The sequence below is a fragment of the Acartia tonsa genome, chromosome 4, assembly GCF_053477335.1.
Source record: "Acartia tonsa isolate MP-2025a chromosome 4, ASM5347733v1, whole genome shotgun sequence".
Taxonomy (NCBI): domain Eukaryota; kingdom Metazoa; phylum Arthropoda; class Copepoda; order Calanoida; family Acartiidae; genus Acartia; species Acartia tonsa.
The window spans coordinates 5,258,834-5,278,762 of record NC_137263.1 but is presented as its reverse complement, the minus strand read 5'-3'; the positions used below and the strand labels follow the sequence as shown (position 1 = coordinate 5,278,762).

The following is a 19,929-nucleotide window of genomic DNA, read 5'->3' as shown; positions in this document are numbered from 1 at the left end:
GGTGGCGGCGGAAAACGACGGCGGGAGCGGCGGTCCCGCCGCCGTTTTTTTTTTAAAGATACCACTAGTTGGGGTAATTAGTGACCCAGCCCAAAAGATTTCATCCAATTATCTCTAAAACTAAGGGAGTAGCATCCAAAATAAAATTGCTGGTATGTCGTGTGACGAGTCACCACATTTCCCCCCCCCCCCCTTTACTAATACGAACAAATGAAGTAATTAACGTTTTTTTAGAGCTTTATTTCAATGCTTTCAAACCCAAAGTAATTTAATAATATATCCATCTCTGCCTCTCCTTATAATTATGTTTCTGTACTGTAGAGTAATTGGTTTGTAGATGGTTGAACTCCATCACTTTAAAAAGCAATTTAAAAAGTATTTGAAATTAAAGGTTTTTTATAAGGGTTGATTATAGTGAGAAAAGCTTTTTTGGGGCAATAGGGGGAGAATTTACTAGTTGCGAGTTTCTTCTCCCCCTCCCCCCCTTAATTTTCTGCCCTAGAAATAAGGTAAATAGTTCCAAAGATCTTTTTTCTAATCGTAACATTGTTTTCCTCTTCCGTATTAAGCGTTTGAAAACTTAAAGTTAGAAAATTATATTATTTCAGAAGCATAGTGAAATTTTTACACTTCTGTGCTATGGTGCAATGATGATCTGAAGTTGCTCCGTATCTAAAGTACGTTTTCAACATTTAATTATAAAGATGTGAAGAATAAATGTAACAAAGTGAATACTAATTTTTTGTTTATATAAAAGACTATGAGTTACAGCGACTAGAAAGACTGAAAAACCATAAAGTATGTCCGTGAATGGAACGTCATCTGACGTTGCGGCTAAAAAAGAAGTTTGCGCCGAGTGTTCAGTTGATCACATAAAACCCTGTCGCCACAAATCGGACCCCAAAACTCCGAATCAATTCTTTAACAAGGTGAGATGAAGCAGTTTGGTGGACCTTTCAAAGATCAGTTAGGTACACTTTTGGATTACACTGTTTTGGAATTATGTTTATGGGCACACTTTAAGGTTTATTACTGAAATTAAAATTTTCTATTGAATTAATAAATTTCCCATCACAAATGTTGTTTTATATTAGTAAAAAGCATTAATCTTTATTAAAAATCGTAGCAATGTGTTTCATATAGCTACCAATACACTGTGAATCAATGGTGTACCTAACTGATAACTTGTCTAACAACTTTCCAAGTTTAACAATGACAACAATGGTACTAAAAAATCACTGGAATGGTCAGGGCTTTGGTTGCATGAATTTAAGGGAATCATTAATTGTTGCAAGAATATTTTCATATACTGTACAAAATAATTAGAGAATCACGTAATGCATGATCAGATGTTCTACAATTTAGAAAAAGAAGATTTTCTATAGTTGGTCTGTCTGTCCGTAACGGCTAGTTTTTTAAGTGGAACGGTTAGCTCATTTCGTTAATTTTGTTATGTTAGAGTTTACCTATCGATTTAAAACTTTGCATGGGGATTCCTTTAGTAATTAGGTACGATTTAGAAAGCGTAGCAACTCTATAATCGTTACCAGAATGTAGATACGCCAATTTAAACTGATTTTTGTAATATTGATTCCTAGGACAACAAAGTACAATGTTATAGCGAAGCATCCCTATGATAAAGTCCTATAAATGTAAGTAGGTATGTCCTTAACATTATCCTGTATTAAAGCAGTTTTTCAACACTTACTTACAATTTTGTTTCGACTTTTATACATAATAATTTGGATTATTCAGTTCTGACACTCCACAAGTGTTAATATTCGTTTGTCCTACAGTTTTAGAGCTTCGCTTTTTTGGATGTTGTCGTCCTTATTTAATTTGCTTTACTTTGGTAGATTTTATTTTCATAATATAAAGAGAAAATTAATCAATAGATGAGAATATTTTTTTTATATTATTTCCATGTTGTAATCTGTAATTCAATTTCTTCATGGCTCAGAATTTATAGAATTGTCTGCAGAAACGTAGGTATATTTTTTAACATTTACTTATTAAAGAAACAGAACAGAAGAAAGAATCTGCATTTAATTTTAAAAAAAATAAGTTCAATGTCCTTTCCCTGACAGGGATGAATATTGCTTGCAACTTTTTCAAAGTCATTGCATTATTTAAAAACTTAGATACCATAAAAAAAAAACAATGAATATCTCTTCTGCTTCATATAAGAAGTAATATTATATTTACCTCTAAATGACACACTTTTTCTTAGAAATTTCATAGTAATTAAAATTGCAAAAAAAATTCCTAAAACTTTTCCAGAAGCCATAAGTCGACCTGTACCTAGCCTAATAATGGCACGGCTTCTCAACAAGTCACTCCTATCGGTTTGTCTGTAAACGCCTTAATTTTTGCTTAAGAAAGATCTTGAAGATGTAATATAAATCGAACGCAAAATGACCAAAATCAAAAAAAGATTTCAAGAAATATTGAAAAGCTAGGCTATATAGAACTTGAAGTAAAAAATTCCAATTTCTTTTAAATTTTCCACATTTACCCCTGAAAAATGTGCAAATGATTACATGTTCTTTAAAATTATTCATCCTCACAGTTTTTTTTTAAATTCAAAAGAACAAAACACAATCTAAGTTTTTTTTACATATGCCAGTCTAATGTTTGACTGCGTAGTGGTAAAAAGGTCCACCTTACATAACACAAGATGTGTTATATCATGAGGTCAATATACATATTAGAAAAAATGTTTGGTGGTGAAATTGAGTTTACATAATTAAATTTTTAGATAACCAAATTAAAGTCTATTTTAATGTAGTAAACTTGTATGAGGTTGGATGTTTCTTGGTCTGTCCATTTCCCTGGATGCTTTTTTTTAAGGAAGCCTATTATAGGTACTGGGCAGGTTTTTTGCCATTTTTAGGAAGGATAAGATAACAATTTGAAAATTTTATGTCTCTAAGGGAAAATGTCACCAGTTTGTATTTTAAGAGTCACTGGATAAAAATGATTCCAATTCATTTGAAATAATCTTTGTCTCTGTGCTTTTTACAAGAACATTTAAAAGTATAAATCAGTTTTTATTATACTAAACAAGAATTACAACATCTATAGAAGCGAAGTTTTAAAAAGTATATTTCAAAATTAGGAACGGATCATTATGTATCAACTAGTGTTTTAGTTTTTACCAAATTTCGATCATCGTTATACAAATTGATTTCATCAAGATTTCCAAAAAATCAAATATCAAAGCTTCTCTTTAATGTAACCTTAAGGGGCGATTCGTCGTATTTTTAAAATGGCTTTTTATAGGTTATTTTAGGTTAGGTAAGGTTATATTGGGTTAGATGATTGCCCCACAGGGTTAGGCAATTAACCCCGCAGGATTAAACCCCCCGCAGGGTCTAAAAATAGGAGAAAAGCTACTGTGAAAAAACGAAGAATCGCCCCTTAAGGTGCGTTGCCACGAAAGTGACTATACCCGAAAGTTGTATTTTATTGTCTTTAATATGTTTGGTCAAACAATTTGTTAACAAGGTAAGACATGCCCCTTTTAAAAAAAAGTATATTTTTGCTATGATTGAGACATAGTTTTACTATGGCGATGTAATAAAGAACTTAATGTAGAAAAGCTTCGATACGAAAGAAATAAATCTTTTCTATTTATAATCTGAAATGCATTCTATATCGATAAGAAAGACTCAACATGAAATCTTTACATAACCAAGATTTATAAAACATACATTACATATAACCAGAGAGAGAGGGGACAATGGGCTCTTTTATACACTAGTCCCCAAAGTTGTATAATAACGTTTTCTTATTGGTTGGCTCAACAACTTTGGAGACTTTCATCGAATTTTTATTGGTTGGTTCATAAAGTTGAGTGTTCAAAGATTTTAACCACAACTAATTTAAATCTACTGAAGGTGTAATTTTGTGTATTAGTTTATCGACCATTGTCTTATCCCTTTAGATCCCTGCATATAACATACTGGTTTTAAATCATCCACAACCATTTTAGACTTTAGTCTGGGTGTATGTTTAGTTATTTCTCGTATCGTATTATAAACGGCTTTCCGCGGATATAGAATGTACAATTATAAGATTAAAACTAGTTCTTTTAGCCCCGTGGTGCCGGAGGCACCGGCTAAAAAACTAGTTTTATTCTTATGATTGTATGTACATTTCTATATTCGTAGAAAACTGGATATAATACGATGCTAGACATAGTTTTTCGTATGGATGAGAACCGGTTCCTATCCACCGGATTCGAATGAATACGAGAAAATAGATTATTTTACAGCCCCCCACGATGCGCTGGAAATTTAGGGGTTGTCTCTGTACTTTCACATTTCTTTAAATACCAAACTTTTAGGCAACACGTCTCAATATTGAAAAGAAAGCATTTAATTTCTATATTTGTAACTAGCGGCTTCGCCCCTTAGTCTCTAAGGGCTTTGCCCCAAGAGGTTCAATTAACCTATTTTTGTGTTATAAGGAAAAAGAAAAAATAAAATTCTTTTTTTTTGGGGGGGGGGATGGGTGAATTTTTTTATATTTTTTTTTTTTTGGGGGGGGGGGTGGTAGTCGACCTCTCAAGGGGGTTTGGGGGTGTCCCACCCCCCAAGAAAATAGCTTAAAACCATCCCAGGACCAGTAGGTATATTCCCTGAAGAGTAGAGCCCAATTGGTTCAGTGGTTACTGAGATCTTAAGCTTCAGACAGACAGACATCGTACTACTTTGTATTATAGACTTGCGGCTTCGCCCCTAGCCTCTAGGGGCTTTGCCCCAAGAGGTTTGATCAACCTAATTTTTCGTATTTTAGATTTAAAAAGAAAAAGTAAAAAAAATTTTTTTTGGGGGGGGGGGTATTTTTCATTTTTTTGGGGGGTTGGGGGTGTCCCACCCCCCAAGAAAATAGCTTAAAACCATCACAGGACCAGTAGGTATATTCCCTGAAGAGTAGAGCCCAATCGGTTCAGTGGTTACTGAGATCTTAAGCTTCAGACGGACAGACAGACGGACAGACATCGTTCTACTTTGTATTATAGATGGATCGTAAAATTTACAAAAAGATTTCAGCAGAAATAAAAAAAATATTGAAGCGTAGCATTTTAAAAGGAAGTCTGTACTTTCACACTTTAAACTTGTTTTTATGCAAAAAATAATATACAAAGAAATTGTTTCATAAACTCAGAGATATGAAGGGATAAGACAATAACCGATAAATTTACATACATTCGTAATGAAGTTAAACAAAATTACCCCTTCTGTAGATTTAAATTAGTGGTTGAAACGATTATACATTCAACTTAATTATAACCAACCAATAAAATAAAGTCCTAAAGTTGTTAAGCCTAAAAATAAGAAAACGTTTTCATGAAACTTTTTTGACTACTAGTGTGATTAACAACCCATAGTCCCCTCTCTCTCTCTCTAAATAAACTTAACTTAAACTTAAAAATTTATAATATTAAAAGCGTAGACTCTCTATAATTGCGCCTTAAAATGTAAGTATGTATGATTGTTCTAAATTATGATTTTACAACTCCTGTTCATTAGGCAAATTTATTATTACTAGCGGCTAAGCCCCTAGAGGCCTCTACAAGCATATAAGGATTATTTCCACTATTTAAAAGAAGAAATATGTTTTTTGTACTTATGTATTATTTATACCTAAATTTTATGTGATTCCACTTATCATTAAGTTGTATTTAAAATGTGTTGGTTTAATGTATTAATAGTTTTTTCTCGCATCGTATTATAAACGGCTTTCCGCGGATATAGAATGTACAATTATAAGATTAAAACTAGTTTTTTTTAGCCTCGAGGTGCCGAAGGCACAGGCTAAAATAACTGGTTTTAATCTTATGATTGTAAATTTTTATATTCGTAGAAAGCTGGATATAATACGATGCTAGACATAGTTTTTTCGTATGGATTAGAACCGGTTCTTATCCACCGGATTTGAATGAATACGAGAATAGTTATTTCTCGTATCGTATTATAAACGGCTTTCCGCGGATATAGAATGTACAATTATAAGATTAAAACTAGTTTTTTTAGCCCCGAGGTGCCGGAGGCACCGGCTAAAAAAACTGGTTTTAATCTTATGATTGTACATTTCTATATTCGTAGAAAGCTGGATATAATACGATGCTAGACATAGTTTTTTCGTATGGATGAGAACCGGTTCCTATCCACCGGATTCGAATGAATACGAGAAAGTTTATTATAATAGTCCGGAGTCTTTAGGGACTTCCTCTCAAAACGTTGGGTAAATTTATTTTAAAGGAAAAAAAAATTTTTGTAGGGGAGAAGTTAAATTTTTGAAAAGACTAATTCCCCTTAGCTTATAAGAAAATTGGGAATCAAGCGTTTGTGAGATCTTACTGGACAACCTTATTTCTTTATAATATAGAAAATTAAGTGTTCTATAATAATAAGTTGTAAAAAAACCTCTGAAAGTATTTAGTGAAAGCTTGCGGAGAAAGTCATGTCAGCAAAACAGAGAGTTTAGTGTCTGCTCTTTTTTTACTCTCTCTACATAGCATTCAAAACTATTGCATAATATTGTCACAAATAATAACATTTCTTGTATAAGTAAGGTATAGCCATAGTTCTCATCAAATTATATAAGTACCACTGTGTTTTTTTAAGAACAAATCATAAAAAAAAAATTTTCTTCAATATTTTGTGATAATTTTAAAATTTTCAGTACCTGTATGATGTAAAAAATGATTTTATGTAATATTATATGAAAAAGATGAATACTGGTATCTGAAACAAAAACTTCACTATGAATAAGGTAACTTTTTAATTCTTAAGTAAGTTTATTCTTTTTTATCAGACGATATGATAAATTAAATAAATTGCCATACTTTTTAATGCAAACTTTGTACTTTTGCCGGTTGTGAAAATGTCAAGGTATAACACATAGTAATAGAATGTCTGTCCGTCTTTCTAAAGTGACGTTACGTGTTGAGCTATTTTTAACCTTTATTGGGTTTAATTTTTCTTTATTAGAATCCTAAAAATCAAAAAACTAATGAAATAATAAAAATCTTATCAACTTTACTTTGCATTTAATAAAAACATCTAAAGTAATTTTAATTTACAAGCCGTTGGACGGAGACTCTTTTTTTCATAATTAAATCTTTTGTTAAAGTCACAATAGAAACTGTTGCCAAACCACTTTAAAAACAATATATATAATAGGATTTATTAAGACAATTCTAACACTTTAAAAATAAAGAATTTAATAATCCAAATGTCGTTCATAATGTTATTAATGGAATAGTTTGAAGTAATGAATATTCCAATAATAATCTTATTAATAAAGATATTGCATGCATTCATTTTTTATAATAGACACAGATATAATAATATATGAAAACCTTTGATTAACATTGAGGTTGATAACAACGTAAAGCTATAAGATATTTGTGATAGGTTTAAAGTCACTAACTTCTCAACTAGGGTTGGGCCGGATATCCGGTGTGGTCGGATATCCGGGCGGATAGTTTCAATATCCGGTATCCGGATATCCTGTGTGGCCGGATATCCGGCCGGATAGTTTTAATATCCGGTATTTGGATATCCGGCCACACCGGATATCCGGCCCAACCCTATTCTCAACTCTTGCAGACAACCAGCCCTTTGTTTGTATGATCCTTTGGTGAAAGTTCTAACTGTGCATGCATGGTTTATGTCAGGCTTTCCCTCATATCTTATATTTAATATCGTACATCTGACATAGCAGCAGTAGGTTTAATGTTTATCGTCTTTAGTCATGTTTTGGCCGAGATTCGAACTCAAAGCTGATGCACTACAGACGTTACAGTTACGGGTTAATATATGAAATAGATACGCTACCAAAGGCATGAACAAGAGCTGTATTAGAAATTTATTAATGTATTTCATGTTTGTATTATATTTATTGATATAAAACAGAGATCAAGTTACAAATGTAAATCTTTTTTGAAGCGAGCCTTTTAATAAAAAAATGTATGTACGTCATATGATAGAAAATCTAGATCTATTTTATTCATGAAAGATTAATTTGATCATCATAAATATTGGTTATTTTGCTATAAACTTTTGTCAGTCTACGAAAGTTCAAACACTTTTTGTGCGTTTTAAGTTGGCTAAACGCGAATTTATAACCAATAAAAGATTATCATCACCAGAAATACTGACACATAGCAAAAAAAACAAAGCCAAAAGTTTTTAATTTATCCGCGAATGAAGTTACATACGCTTGAAATACCCCAGCTTATACCAATAACAAAATTATTTCGGGAAAAAATCTAGAAACCTGTACGTGTATTTTAGCTGTCGTTGGGGGGGGGGGGGGGGGGGGCACAATAGTATAATTGACGACCTTTCCATCTGCTTCCCAAATATTATTTAGATTTATTTCGCTTGTTGGCCATACCTTAATAATTTTTTTGGGAATCTAATTTCTTTAAATAATTCTAAAAACGTTTTGTTTAAAAATTTATCGACACATTATCAGTGAAATATGAGAATGCTTGTGATAAATTTTGCTGGTGATTTTATTATTTAAACTAGAGTTGGCTCGATATAATTATCTCCCTATTGGCTAGTTTTCTATATGCATATCTATTTCTCAATAAATCTATTTTCCTCACCCGGCATTACTATCTGAAAGAAAGTAAATATTTAATAATTTAAATGATTTTTAAAAGATTTTTTTAAATTATATTTTTTTCTTTACATTACCATCACCAAAGGGTTAATGATGATGATTACAATTTTAGTTTAATATTTGAACACACAAAATGTCGCCACAATCGAATTCTTTTAAAACATAGTTTTCTTAAATTTATCATATTATAAATTTAGATTTTCTTTTTTATGATTAGAAATTAAATACATCAATATAAGGTAAATAGCAACATGAAATGAAAAAAATGAATTTATTTTTAATAAAGTAAAATAATGGGTCTTATCGTTCTGGGCAATGAGAGTTTATTAGGGATTATTGGAGCACTATGAGTTTTAATCATATATTCCTTGGAAAACTTGAGCTCGTTTATAGACATTTATTTCCAATATAGATCTGACATGGATCTTGAAGCAATTAAGCAGGCCGTTTTGTACATGTTAAAAATTGGAAGATTTCATTAAATAAAAGTAATCGCAAATATACTTAGTAAATAAGTTAAGTACATGTTAAGTAAAACTAATGTACGGGCATGTCTCGCTCATTGTCTTGGATTTATTTAATATTATGTATACAATAACAGTTTGCATGTCTTTATTAAAGTACTTTAATGTACATTAATTTTTATACATATGTTAGAGGTTACCCTCATATAGGGAGGGGGGTCAGTATCACCTAAAGTTTTGGGCGTAAATGTAAAAATATTTTAAGAACTTCCATCTTTTAGTTTTTAAATCAAAGAAAAAATAATATAACTTTTTTGAGGGGGGTTATTTTTCTCTTAGGGTTATTCCTTTTGGAGGTGGTGGCACCCTCCCACAAAATAGTTTTAAACCTTTCCATTACATATGAAAAGTTATACCGTAACAGAGAATCATGTCGGTTCAGCGGTTAGCGAGATTCTTCGATACACACAGACATTTAGACACACAGACAGATATCCAGTTACTTTTATATAAGAATATTGATCAACCGTCTACGTAGAGAATAAATTTTCTAGGACCTACACGACAGATGGACATACTTACTTACTCAATTTTATCATAACATTTTTAATGGGATAAATTTTAAACTTTTTAAAAGCGTAACTTCTGTATAATTACTACCTACACCCTGATAAAAATAAATTTCATGATTAATTTTCAGGAAAGTTTTGTTGACCAGCCCCCAAATCCAAGAGAAAATGCAAATATCTTCTCAATTGCTTTCTTTTGGTAAGTTTTACTAATAAGTTTATCGCCTTAGATGGCCAAGCAGCGAAAATAATCAATCGACCATTAAAAGGAATTTATAGCGGACAAAGATGTTTTTCATATTTACATATAGCCACACATAATTCAATCGCATAATACGAAATTTTTTAAAGATGAAATTTGTCCATGTAAAGATTTATCATCAGAATTTAAACTTTTTATAGTTTATTTATTAATTGAATGGAATGAAAAACCTAGCCTCCTTTGTTTCCACACTGTGTCCTTATTGGTCCAATTAAGGCCTAGATCATCTTGACTTTCAATATTCGTTTTTTACTGGTGTTCAATCACTTATGCAAAAATTTTAGATATTTTCAACAGAACCAAGAGTGTTTTACTTTGATTCACTCCCTCATAAGATAACAACTTATCTTTATAATTCTATATAATTATTTTAATTATTAGGTGGTTTAATCCGTTGCTTGGTAAGGGTTACAACAAAGATCTTGAAATTGAAGATATTTATGAATCTTTAAAGTGTGATAAATCTAAATCTCTTGGAGAAGAACTAGAAAGGTAAATTATCAAAATAAAATAATTATAAACTTAGTTTCTTTGAAAACTTATTACAACATTATATTGTTAATTTTGTCTTAATAATCAAATATCATTTCAATATATTAACATTATTCTTTGTCTATGGTTTTAAAGTTATTAATATTACACATAAAAAATAAATTTGTTATCAGGGAATGGGTTAAGGAGCTGGAGAAGAGCAAGAAATGCAAGTCTTCTGGCAAAGAGTACACTCCTAGCTTGCTGAAAGCTCTCATCAGACAGTTTGGACCATATTTCTGCTTCCTTGGTATTTTCACTGTGCTGGAAGAATGTATACTCAGAATTTTTCAACCTCTTTTTATGGGTAAGCATTGTTTTGTATTTGAAAAAAGATTGAAAATGATGAGGGGGAGGGGGAGTTCTGACACATTTGCGTAAACCTGGTATATAGGCTTTATAGTTAGATGTCAGCTTATGAAACAAAATATGTATGTTTTTTTCTTCAAATATGTGAATAACATTCAAAAAGATGCATATTTTGTTTTATAAGTTGACCTCTAACTCTTCAAAAAAAAATTACAGAGAGCACCTGGAGGCCTGGAGTTCCGGAACCTGGAGGCCTATCCAAAAAATCTTAAAACTTGGGAAAATTCATCATATAAGAATGATTTTATCTTTAATAACCTATCCTCTCAGTCCAAAGATATAGCCTATATACCAGGTTTACGTAAATGTGTCACCCCCCCCCCCCCTTGTCTAACATCTAAAAGATTTGCTTGTTAGATTTAGTAAAATTTAATCGACTTCAAATATGACACTTGCATAGTTTTATTTTTATTTAATTTTTAGGTTGGATGATGCAATACTTCCAGGAGGACAGCCAGGTCACCAAGGAGGAAGCGTACCTGTACGGGCTGGGCATCGTACTCATGTCCGCCTTCTACACATTCACTCATCATCCATACTTCTTTGGTGTGATGCATACTGGCTCTAGAATTAGAATTGCCTGCTGTGCCTTGCTGTATAGAAAGGTTTGTGTATCAAGTTTATCTATTATAATGTTGAATTCTAAATCTATAATACCTAATAACACAAGGATGACAACATCCATAAAAGCGAAGCACTGAAACAGTAGGACAAACGGACATTAATACTTATATAGTGTCAGAACTGAATAATCAGAATATAAATGTATAAGAGTTGAAGCAAAGTTGTAAGTAAATTTGTTGAAAAATTGCTTTATACAGGATTATGTTTATGGACATACTTACATTTTAGGACTTGATTATAGAGTTGCTTCGCTAGTAATATTATACTTTGTTGTTCCAGGAATCAATATACCAAAACTCAGATCAATCGGATGATTAAATCACATAAAAATTTGTTGTTAAAAAAGTAAAAAAATCAACATGTTTCAAATGGACGTACGGACATTTTGGTAATAATTATAGAGTTGCTACGCTTTCTAAATCGTACCTAATTACTAAAGGAATCACAATGCAAAATTTGAAATCGATGGGACAATTCTAACATGCCTAAATTAACGAAAAAAGCTATCCGTGACGGACGGACGGACCGACCCTTATTATAGAAAAGCTTCGCTTTTAAAAATTAATGGACAAAAACAATATATATAATAATTTCTGCATTTTAATGAGACATTAAATGCCTTGAACCTTATAATCGCAGCAAATTATTCCACTTTTGAAATCATGTGTAAAAAGTAATTGTATAATATGTACCTTAGATGTTTATTATTTAGGCTTTGAAATTGTCGAACTCTGCGCTGGGTCAGACCACAATTGGGCAGATGGTAAATCTTCTATCCAATGACGTAAACAGGTTTGTTCAAATTTGAGTTTAATATTTAACGAACCAATTTTATCATTGATCAGCAAAAAGAATTAGCTGTCTATCTTTGATAACACCCGAGTAAATTATATTTTCGCACAAGGAAAAATATACAAAGAATTATAGAAAATCTTAAGTGCCTAAAATTTTTTAGTCAAAGATGTCATTGTGCTTGTTGTTTAGACTGGCCCAAAAAAAACATGAATTTTTAAATCTTTACCATATCAATTTGCGGATACCTTGAATGAAGTTGTTACCGGCTCAAATGTAGACTTTTAGTGAAAACTAGACCTCTCTACAATGAAAATTGATCTCGAAATTTAAATCTTAAGCTATTTATCAAAAACTTCATATTTACATGAAAATTAATAAATAAAGAAATAATTAAAGAACTGCCAACCTAAAATAATGTAACAAGAGTTCAAATATGAAGCAATTATAAAAAGTAGGCAGAACCGCCATTCCTGCCGAAAAATTCCGAAAAACGTCTAAAAACATTGTTTTATTTAAATTGATAATTTGTGTAAGAAATTGAACTAAAACAGTAACTATTAGTCTTATGAGAAGAGAAATGATGAAAAACTCTAAAAAATTAAAGGCATAAAATAGGAAAAAATGTTTTTAATAAATTTCATGGCTCAACAGACATTGTCGCCAATAAAGAGACAATTTATTTAAATAAAAAATTAAATAAATGTAAAAAAAACATGTAATATACGTATTCTCATATTCAACTTTTAAAAAAGCATACTAATAAAAAAATTAATATTGCAAAAAATAATTTGATTGTTTTTTATTAAACCAGGAATAAAGAGTAAGGCTTATCTTTAATTATTTTTCTTCAATGATTTTGCAGTATGAATTAGCTTTCCCAAATTATTGTAATTGTACATAAATAAATTTTTATACTTTCTTTCTTCATATGTTTATTCCTGGTGATTTTGATATTTTATTTCAATGTTTGTAAACAAACAGACAGAAAATTTGATGTTTTGATGTTTTGCTTTATATCTGGTGTAAGGCTTTCTTAATTTGGGGAAGAAAAGGTGAAAATAAATATGCATTTGACGAGATAGCGATTGATTTTTTCTTAAAATCAATTATAGGGCTAAAATCTACAAACAATACATAACCTATTTTTACATACCCCACATTGAAAAGCGATTTAGACCTTCATTTGGGCCACACTATTGTTGATTATATTGTTTTTAGATTAAATCTACCCGCAAAGGTTCTCTCTCTAGATCTTATATCTAAAACAAATCCTTTTAATATTGTGTCAACCGTTTGTCTTGTCCGTTTCAAGTTTTTTTGTAAACATAAAAATAAATATATTTGATGAAATTAATTACAGATATAGGTATTTTACAGTGAGATTTTTTTGTTATTTAGATTTGATCAGAGTATTTTGTTTATCCACTACCTCTGGGCTGGCCCTCTCCAGCTGTTAATTGTTACAGGTATATTATATCACTTTTTATCATAAATAATGACTTTGTTTGCTTTACTTTTATCTATAATACAAAGTAGCTTGATGTCTGTCCGTCTGACCGTCTGTCTGTCTGTCTGTCCGTCTGTCTGTCTGTCCCTTAAGATCTTGGTAACCACTGAACCGATCGGATTCTACTCTTCAGGGAATATACCTACTGGTCCTGTGGTGGTTTTAGGCTATTTTCTTGGGGGGTGGGACACCCCCAACCCACCAAAAAATAAAAAAAATACAACCCCCAAAATTTTTTTTTTACATTTTTTTTTGTAAAATCTCAGTAACTGCTGATCAAATTGGGCTCTACCCTTCTAGGAATATACCTACTGGTCCTCTGGTGGTTTTAAGCTATTTTCTTGGGGGGTGGGACACCCCCCCCCCAAAAAAAAAAACCACTTCCAATTTTTTTTTTATTTTTTTTTGAACAAAAACCAGTAATTGGGGTGGGGGAACCCCACTGCAACATGGGGCGAAGCCCCCATGAATACCCCCCCCCCAAAAAAAAATCAAAATATTTTTTTTTTAATTTTAATTTTTGTGTATGCGAACAACCTAGGGGTCTAATTTATACGAATTGAAATTTTTGACAAACGACAAACAACCTGGGTTTAATTTGTAAAAATTAAAATTTTGGTGCATAAAGCGCACAACCTGTGTTTAATTTTACCACAGAGTAATTAAACAAAGAATAACTTTTTGAATATTCTATTAAGGAGGGTTGACTTCACAAAACTATATAAGGCGAAGCCCCTAGAGGCTAGGGGCGAAGCCACTAGTATTATATAAAGTAGTAAGGTTTTTATTTGTCTGTAACCTAAGATGACTACTAAACTGATAAATATCTCCTTTTTGAGGAATCTTCACATTAGTTTTTAAAATTAAGCCTTGAAATTGTTTTAGGCTATTTTACTGTACCCTTTTTACTTACCCCTTTGATGCTAGTGGAGCGGCCACTAGTATCACATAATCTAGTCTTCCTCTTTCTCATGCCATCTCTAATTTCCATCCCTTTGTATGTGTTTGTTACCTTATTGTTACAGGAATCATCGTGCAGTGTTGGACTTTGATTGGACAATTCAACCGATCAGAGCTTTATGTTCCGAAGAAATAAAAATTTAAATAAAATTGTTTAGGGTTATTATGGAAAAATATTGGACCAAGTGCGCTGGTGGGAACTGCTCTACTGATTGCTTTTGTCCCAATTCAAAGTAAGAATTTTATTTTATTTATTTATTAAATAAAACTTATTCCTTTGTTGGCTTAATGAATATTAGTGGGAAGATATCAAATTTTTTAAAGCTTAATTTCAAGTAATAGCTCTTATATAAATAGTAGACAGACTTACTTATTTTACTGAGATATCAGGGCTCGGCAGCCGCTCCTCGTCCCCGCCTTAGCCTCAACACGCTAGTATAACAAAAAAAGATCCTTGACATGAATTGTCTGTTTAGTAACAGGTTTAGACATCCAGCTGACTTTCATATTGAAATATGACGATTTTACTGAGGACTACACGCGGCTGCCGAGCCCTGATAGATAGGCTCCCATATTAAAATAAAAATAAATAAATTTTGACCAATTTATACAAATATTGGCAATTGTTTTCGTATTTGCATCCTTACGAGAACGACCCTTATGTTTTAGCTTGGGTTGGCCGTAAATTTGGTGAGCTGCGTGTACAGACAGCCACACGGACAGACAAGAGGATCAGGCTGATGAATGAAATTGTCAACGGTATCAAGGTTATCAAGATGTATTGCTGGGAGAAATCTTTCACACAAATGGTCCAGGAAGCTAGAAAGTAAGTTAGAATACATTAGTATTAAGCAAGACTACAACCTTTCTTTTTAGATATGTTATAGTAATAGCGAGTGCGCCCCAAGTGGCCTCCAAGGGAGAATTCACCAATCACCTAAATTTTAAAAAATTTTAAATATGAAGCACCCTCATTGTTAATATAAAAAAAACCTTACTAGAGGTACCTCAAAATCTGTCCATGCCCGTAGCTTATTTTATTTCGCTATAGTTAGTGGCTTCGTTCATAAGCACATTTAGCAGCTCTAATATCGAAGGGGGAGGGAGTGGCAGAAAAAAAACTTAAAACCTATTCCTGCCTAAAACCACTCCAGAAGCTATTTGAAGCTTTTCCAGTATTTAGTGACAAGTCGATTGGTTTGGTGTTTGGTGGAAGTTATTTCCATTTTTTAAGTAAAATTTTTTTTTTATCAATGAAACTTTATATTTTAGGGATGAAATTGCCGTCGTTAGACATACATCGTACTACAGGTAATATTAGTAGCGTAGATTCTCTATAATTTAGTTGCAAGAAAAAGATCATTCCACAAGTGTTTGACAGGACATATACGCGCAGTTTTGGATGAGGGGGTAAAAAAACATTCCCTCCCCCCCCCACAATAAAAAAATACTCACCCCCCTGAAAAGTTTTTTTTTTTTTTGGGGGGGGGGGGCGGGGGGTAGGTGTGTAAATTAACTAGTTTCCCTTCACTGGTAATTTTCTGGTATGTGCAATCAATTAAAAAAGTTTTTTTTAGGTCGTTCAACTTCAGTTTTTTCTTTACCGCGTCCAGATTTATTTTGTTGTGCACCTTCCTTGTTTACGGATTTACTGGTCATTTTCTCACTCCAGATAAGGTTAATATACTTTTCTATTCAAGATCCACAATCTGAAGCTTTTATACAGTCATCAAACCGGTTCTAAATCGCTAAAATTGTTTAAAAACATTAACATTTGTATCCAACTAAGTACATATACCTAAATCCATAAAAAAAAGTATGTATGTCTATACTCATTATGTTGGACAATTCAAGTAGATAACCCATTTGTGATTCCACTGATTTTAAACAATCAATCTACTCAGGCATTTGTGACGTTATCATTGTACAACACAGTGAGGCTCAGCATGACCTTGTTCTTCCCATTTGCCATCAGTCAAACAGGAGAGGCTAAAGTCTCCATAGACAGGTCAGTAAATATATCAGACTGTGATTAAAATATTTAAATAGATTTTAGGGCCTGGGTAATCCTTTAGAAATTTCTGTAGGCTAGCCAAGGGAAATTTTATGTAGGATTTAGCTCATTAAGTTTTTTCTCATATAAATGTATCTTTAATAGGTATATTGTATACGTTTTACATAATTTATAAAAAGTATGATAAGAATTACACTTGGTTTTATAATTTGTTTTTTAATTGGCTGTTCCCTTGTTTATTTTACTATGTTTATAATTTAGAATTAAGAAGTTTTTGATGTTGGAAGAAAAGGACAACAATGTTTCTCCAAGAACTTTTTATCCTAAAGATGAAAAGGTAACAAAATTTTTTTTTTAAGTGCTCAGACTCCTTTAATTCATATTATTTTATTATGTTTATTTTTTGGACCTAAAGGAATAAGGCAATAGCTAATAAATTTGGGTACATCCCCAATAATAAGTTTATAAAATTACCCCTTCTGTAGATGACAATTAATGGTTGAAATATTTGGAAACAAAGTGTTTTTTTTTATATTTACTTGTGCTAAGTATGGATTGTCCCTCAGGGTAAAGGTCTTCTATGAATAAATAAATTGTTTGTTTAGGCATGTGTAGAAATGAAACATATCACAGGCAAATGGAACAAGGATGAAATTGAGAACACACTGGAAGATGTTGACTTTAAAATCAAGTACTTTCATTATGAGTTTTTAACTTATTATTTTTCTAAAAGTATAAAATGGATTTAAAAAATTTAAACTCAAAAATATTTTTTTTGGCATAAAGATCATTACTTGCTCAAATACAACAGCTTTCGTATGTCACTTTAAAGTGCAGGGATCGATGCAGCTGCTAGCTATGATATGAATATTATAAGTGAATATTTAAAGTAATATATGATTTATTTAAGCCCTGGAACGTTAGTAGCTGTGATAGGACCTGTTGGCTCTGGTAAGAGCTCCCTCCTTCAGTGTATTCTGGGAGAACTTCCAGTTTCCAGGTAAAAGTCTGATGTCATGATTTATCACGCAATGAAATTTTTTATTGTTAACATGCTATATTGTCTTGTAAGATTCAGACAAATTTTAATTTTATTTCAATCATTATTATTTAAATTACTGCCTAGGAAAGGGCTAGACTGAAAACTAATAGTTATTATTCACAATAAAATATGCTTACTAGAGTCAAGATGTCTTCCATGTAAGTCGTTAGCATTGTTAGATCTTTATTTTCATTTTATTTGATTTTAGAGGAAAAGTTGATATATTTGGAGATATTTCGTATGCCCCACAGGAGTCGTGGGTATTTTCAGGTAACACATTTTAAGAGTCTATACTAACTTCTATTTAACACAAAGTGCTTTCCCTACTGTTGTTAAAACTGTGCCTCTAATTTTTATTTATTAAAAACAGTATTTTTCCTTCAGCCCTATGTTTGACTTTTTAAACTTCTTTTTTTCAGGAAATGTAAGAGATAATATTTTGTTTGGACAGCCCTACAAGGTAAAACATTACACTACATTAGTCACCATTTTCAATGTAATTGCAAAAATTGGTTTTTAAAGGAATTTGAAACAAAGTTAGAATATTTTTAAGTTATCCATTTAAAGAAGCTTAAAGAGCTTAATAAAAAATTACGTCATACAATACAAATGACCAATGATAGGCCAGTATACAATGTACATTGTAATTGACCAATGCTAAAATGTATACTGGCCTATTTTGGTCATTTATATAGTATGACGTCATTTTTATTGGGCACTATAAGCTGCTTCTATCCATTTTGAAAAAAATGTATTGATATTTGGCAAAATACACAACTGACAAAACAAGTAAAATAACCCTAAATTTGTTCAGGAGAAATGGTACAGAAAAGTTGTAAGTGCGTGTGCTCTGGAACATGACTTCCAACAGTGGGAGTTTGGGGACAAAACTCTGGTCGGGGAGAAGGGGGTGGCTCTCTCTGGAGGTCAGAAGGCAAGAGTTACTCTGGCCAGATCTGTGTACAGGTATACCACCAGCATTTCTTTTTGACGATTCCCTTTTAAATTTCAAACTGAGCAAGGTGAAACATGGGTGGAGTTTAAAATAGAAATTAACTAAAAGTTTTTTGATTCATATGTTCAAAGATAAATATTTGGACAAAGTTCCTAAGGCACATCTCTGAACAAAAACGTACTAGGATTTTTTAGAAATTATGAAATAAAAAATCTTCTAAAATTTAAGGACAAAATCAACCAACAGTTGAACAAGTTAACAATCATAATTTGATAACTATTTGTTTTATGTTATATCAGAAGCGCAGAGTGTTACCTCCTAGATGATCCACTATCAGCTGTTGATGCCCATGTTGGTAAACATCTGTTCCAGTCTTGTATCAAGGAGCTGCTCTCCAATAAAGCTGTCATTCTTGTCACTCATCAGTTACAGTATTTAAAGTAAGCATTTCATTATTTGACTTTATTTTGTATTCAACAAATATCAGGCGAACATAAAAAAAAAAACTGAAGGGAGGGGTCAGACCTGAAATCCCTAAGCCATCAGTAAAATCTTAGATGTTTGTTCTGCATGTGATCCAATCATCCGATTGATCTGATTTTTGGTAAATTAATTCCTGGGATTCCTGGGACAACAAAGTATAATGTTATAAGCGAAGCAACTCTATAATCAAGTCCTAAAAATGTAAGTATGTCCATAAACATTATCCAGTATCAAGCAGTTTTTCAACAAATTTACTTACAATTTTGGTTCGACTCTTATACATTTATATTCTGATTATTCAGTTCCAACACTATACAAATGTTAATGTCCGTTTGTCCTACCGTTTCAGTGCTTCGCTTTTATGGATGTTGTCATCCTTATTTTAGATATAAAAAAAGGCTTAGGATAAATTGTATACTTAATTGCTGAGGTTATATCTTTTTAAGCTATACACATAATGATAAATATTAGTTTTGATAATTTTCTATCTTTTAAAAATTCTAAAATAAAAAAATTATACTTTTTTTTACAAAATTTTAGAGATGCTGACCATATAGTTGTAATGAAACAAGGACGTATCCAAGAACAGGGAACTTTTCAACATCTTGTCCAGAACGGCCTCGACTTCTCAGCTTTCCTGGCCTCTGAAAAGGAATCAACTGGAGGTAATTTGTCCAAAATTATGACCTAACTGCTGTGTTATGGCCG

General features: G+C 31.8%; 1 protein-coding gene across 2 annotated transcripts in view; it reads left to right on the top strand.

Annotated features, from left to right (window-relative positions):
* Positions 1 to 612: 612 nt before the first annotated feature.
* LOC145315755 (ATP-binding cassette sub-family C member 4-like) overlaps positions 613 to 19,929 on the top strand; it is a 35,984-nt gene continuing 16,667 nt past the window's right edge. Inside the window, exons 1-20 of one of the 2 annotated variants that reach the window (XM_080155806.1) lie at positions 613 to 929; positions 9,811 to 9,878; positions 10,323 to 10,433; positions 10,607 to 10,779; positions 11,265 to 11,446; positions 12,178 to 12,257; positions 13,659 to 13,726; positions 14,886 to 14,960; positions 15,397 to 15,553; positions 16,000 to 16,038; positions 16,305 to 16,404; positions 16,632 to 16,735; positions 17,003 to 17,078; positions 17,347 to 17,432; positions 17,652 to 17,741; positions 17,992 to 18,053; positions 18,203 to 18,243; positions 18,598 to 18,749; positions 19,038 to 19,178; positions 19,762 to 19,886. In XM_080155806.1, coding sequence (XP_080011932.1) covers positions 801 to 929; positions 9,811 to 9,878; positions 10,323 to 10,433; positions 10,607 to 10,779; positions 11,265 to 11,446; positions 12,178 to 12,257; positions 13,659 to 13,726; positions 14,886 to 14,960; positions 15,397 to 15,553; positions 16,000 to 16,038; positions 16,305 to 16,404; positions 16,632 to 16,735; positions 17,003 to 17,078; positions 17,347 to 17,432; positions 17,652 to 17,741; positions 17,992 to 18,053; positions 18,203 to 18,243; positions 18,598 to 18,749; positions 19,038 to 19,178; positions 19,762 to 19,886 — 2,059 coding nt within the window. In that variant the 5' untranslated portion in view covers positions 613 to 800. Of the gene's footprint in view, positions 930 to 6,681; positions 6,784 to 9,810; positions 9,879 to 10,322; positions 10,434 to 10,606; positions 10,780 to 11,264; positions 11,447 to 12,177; positions 12,258 to 13,658; positions 13,727 to 14,885; positions 14,961 to 15,396; positions 15,554 to 15,999; positions 16,039 to 16,304; positions 16,405 to 16,631; positions 16,736 to 17,002; positions 17,079 to 17,346; positions 17,433 to 17,651; positions 17,742 to 17,991; positions 18,054 to 18,202; positions 18,244 to 18,597; positions 18,750 to 19,037; positions 19,179 to 19,761; positions 19,887 to 19,929 lie in introns of those variants that run through there. The other variant, XM_080155807.1, reaches the window with a different exon arrangement.